The 2,131-nt window shown below is 46.4% G+C and overlaps 1 protein-coding gene across 1 annotated transcript; it reads left to right on the top strand.

Moving 5' to 3' along the window:
- Nucleotides 1-140: 140 nt before the first annotated feature.
- Nucleotides 141-1,769, top strand: LOC105556178. Its single transcript, XM_012003259.1, has one exon. It carries the CDS (start codon nucleotides 141-143, stop codon nucleotides 1,767-1,769), a length of 1,629 nt encoding a protein of 542 aa, XP_011858649.1.
- Nucleotides 1,770-2,131: the final 362 nt, after the last annotated feature.

Here is a 2,131-nt window from a genome sequence, read left to right as displayed (position 1 = left end):
AGAGAGAGAGAGAGAGAGAGAGAGAGAGAGAGAGAGAGAGAGAGAGAGAGTGTGCACGCGCGCGCGTACCTATGTCCACAGGGGCTTGTGTATCTCTAATACGTTACTGCATTTAACGTCTGAAGCGCATGCGTCGGCACATGTGGCCGGGTAGCCCGGCCAAATCTAGCAGCACTGGCTTGAGGAGTTCTCTATTTCCTTTGGTCAAGGAGCATAGATTCTTAGGAATCATCATAGATCACTGCTTTTCTGGTAAATCTCATCTCGAATGGTTGATCCGTAAATGCAGATCCATATGCAACATGGTTGCTTCCTTGGCAGGGATATGGTGGGGTTCCCATCCCCTCATTCTTCTGAAAATTTATAGGGCAGTAATGAGGAGCACCATTGATTATGGTCACCAAGTCTTGTTCTTCCAGAAAAACCATACTAGGATTGGAGTGCTCCTCAAATTAAGGAACAGAGCTCTTAGGGCGGCTCTTGGCTACCGGCAATCTACTCCAATTAATGTTATTTTGGGCGAGGCTAAGGAGCCTCCCTTTCACGCAAGGATCGAATATCTCAATACCAAGTTTCTGTGCAAGTGTTTCTCTCGATCTGAGTGCACAGTTCTGGAAGATTTTGAGGCGGTGGTGGACAAGGCTAATTCGTCGAGTCGTAGAGCCTGGCTTCTTCGTAACATTCCCATCTTCAAAACGTATATTAAAATCAAAGGGGACCTGGAGAAGCTTCATCAATCAAAAAGTCTTCCCTGCTTTTTGCAAGACTTTGAGACCCTACTCTTCAGACCGCCCTGTGTTGACCTAAATTTAGGGGGTTTTCCGAGAGACATCTCATTGGGCTCCGTTTTCAGGAGCGAGACAGAGCTTCTAACCGCGGGGGCAGTTACATTCTACACGGACGGCTCAAGGAGGGGGTGTGAGGAGTCGCTCAGAGTAGGCTTGGGAGTTTACTCTCCGGAATTGGACATCAGAGTGGCTTGCAGGCTGGATAACTCTGCTTCTATCTTTACTGCTGAGGCTATGGCCATTAAAAAGGCGTTTGAATTGATTCTTGACAACCGTTCCGTAGTCAGTAAGGCCGTCATTTTCTCTGATTCGCGCAGTGTGTTAGAGGCTTTAACCTCAATGGACCCGTTTGTCAGGGGCGATCTGGTCCCCGACCTTAGAAATTTAGCTCGCCATATAACTGTCTTGGGGGTGGAATTAATTATGGCCTGGATCCCCTCTCACAGGGGCATTGAGGGAAACGTGATGGCGGACTTCCTAGCTGGTGAAGCCACTCTCAACAAAGAAATTCATATTGCCAACATCCCATACACCGACTGTTTCTCGATTGCTAAGGAAATTTCGAACAGAGTCAGCAACTCCTATTTCCAAGGGGAAAGTCTTCCCAAGGGTAAATTTTATCATCTATACTTTCATTCTACGGCCCCTAAACCTTGGTTCCATAAAATCAGGCTCAAAAGATCGGAAATTGTTTTAATTAACAGGATACGCAGCAACCATTGCAACCTCAATTTCAGTCTGTTTAGGAAAAATATGATTGATTCTCCTTCATGTCCCTGTGGATACGATTCTCAAGATGTCAACCATGTAATCTTCGTTTGTCCACTATATAAAAGATCCATGGCTCCTTTCCTCAACTTCGTGAACTCTAAACATCCCGATCACCCCGTGTCTGATATCGCCCCTATTATCGTCTGTCCTTCTCCCAAGATCTGCAGACTCCTCCTAGCATCCTTTAAAAGTGCCAGCCTGCTTATTTGACTTTACCGCTCTTACTTGTGGCGCCCCCTGAGACGCCTTCCGTTTGTTGTAATCTCCACACCACTGCCTATTGGATAGCCATGGCCGTATCGGTTCGCGTAGAGCGACCAAGAGCCAAACAACCGGAAGAAGAAGAAGAAGAAGAAGAGTGTCGTGCCGAGTTTGAACGAGAAGCGGAATCGACGTGGACTCGATTCTTCAATTCTAATTCTTCCCTCGTAGGTAAAAATGTTTTTATAACAGTGCATTCGGTGTATCGTCGCGCTATACGTGTGTGTTGACTTATCTAATCGTTGTTCCGCTCGATGAAATAGGTTAGGTTTCCACGCCAAATATCCAAACGTGTTAATGTGACGTTGCAA

The sequence above is a fragment of the Vollenhovia emeryi genome, unplaced genomic scaffold (assembly GCF_000949405.1).
Source record: "Vollenhovia emeryi isolate VEMERY1.0 unplaced genomic scaffold, V.emery_V1.0 DF940256.1, whole genome shotgun sequence".
Lineage (NCBI taxonomy): Eukaryota > Metazoa > Arthropoda > Insecta > Hymenoptera > Formicidae > Vollenhovia > Vollenhovia emeryi.
The sequence above is the reverse complement of the archived record's forward strand: the minus strand, read 5'-3'. Positions and strand labels throughout refer to the sequence as shown.

Excerpts from the sequence above, each read along its gene's own strand:
- LOC105556178 (XM_012003259.1), top strand. The coding sequence starts at position 141 with ATGTGGCCGGGTAGCCCGGCCAAATCTAGCAGCACTGGCTTGAGGAGT.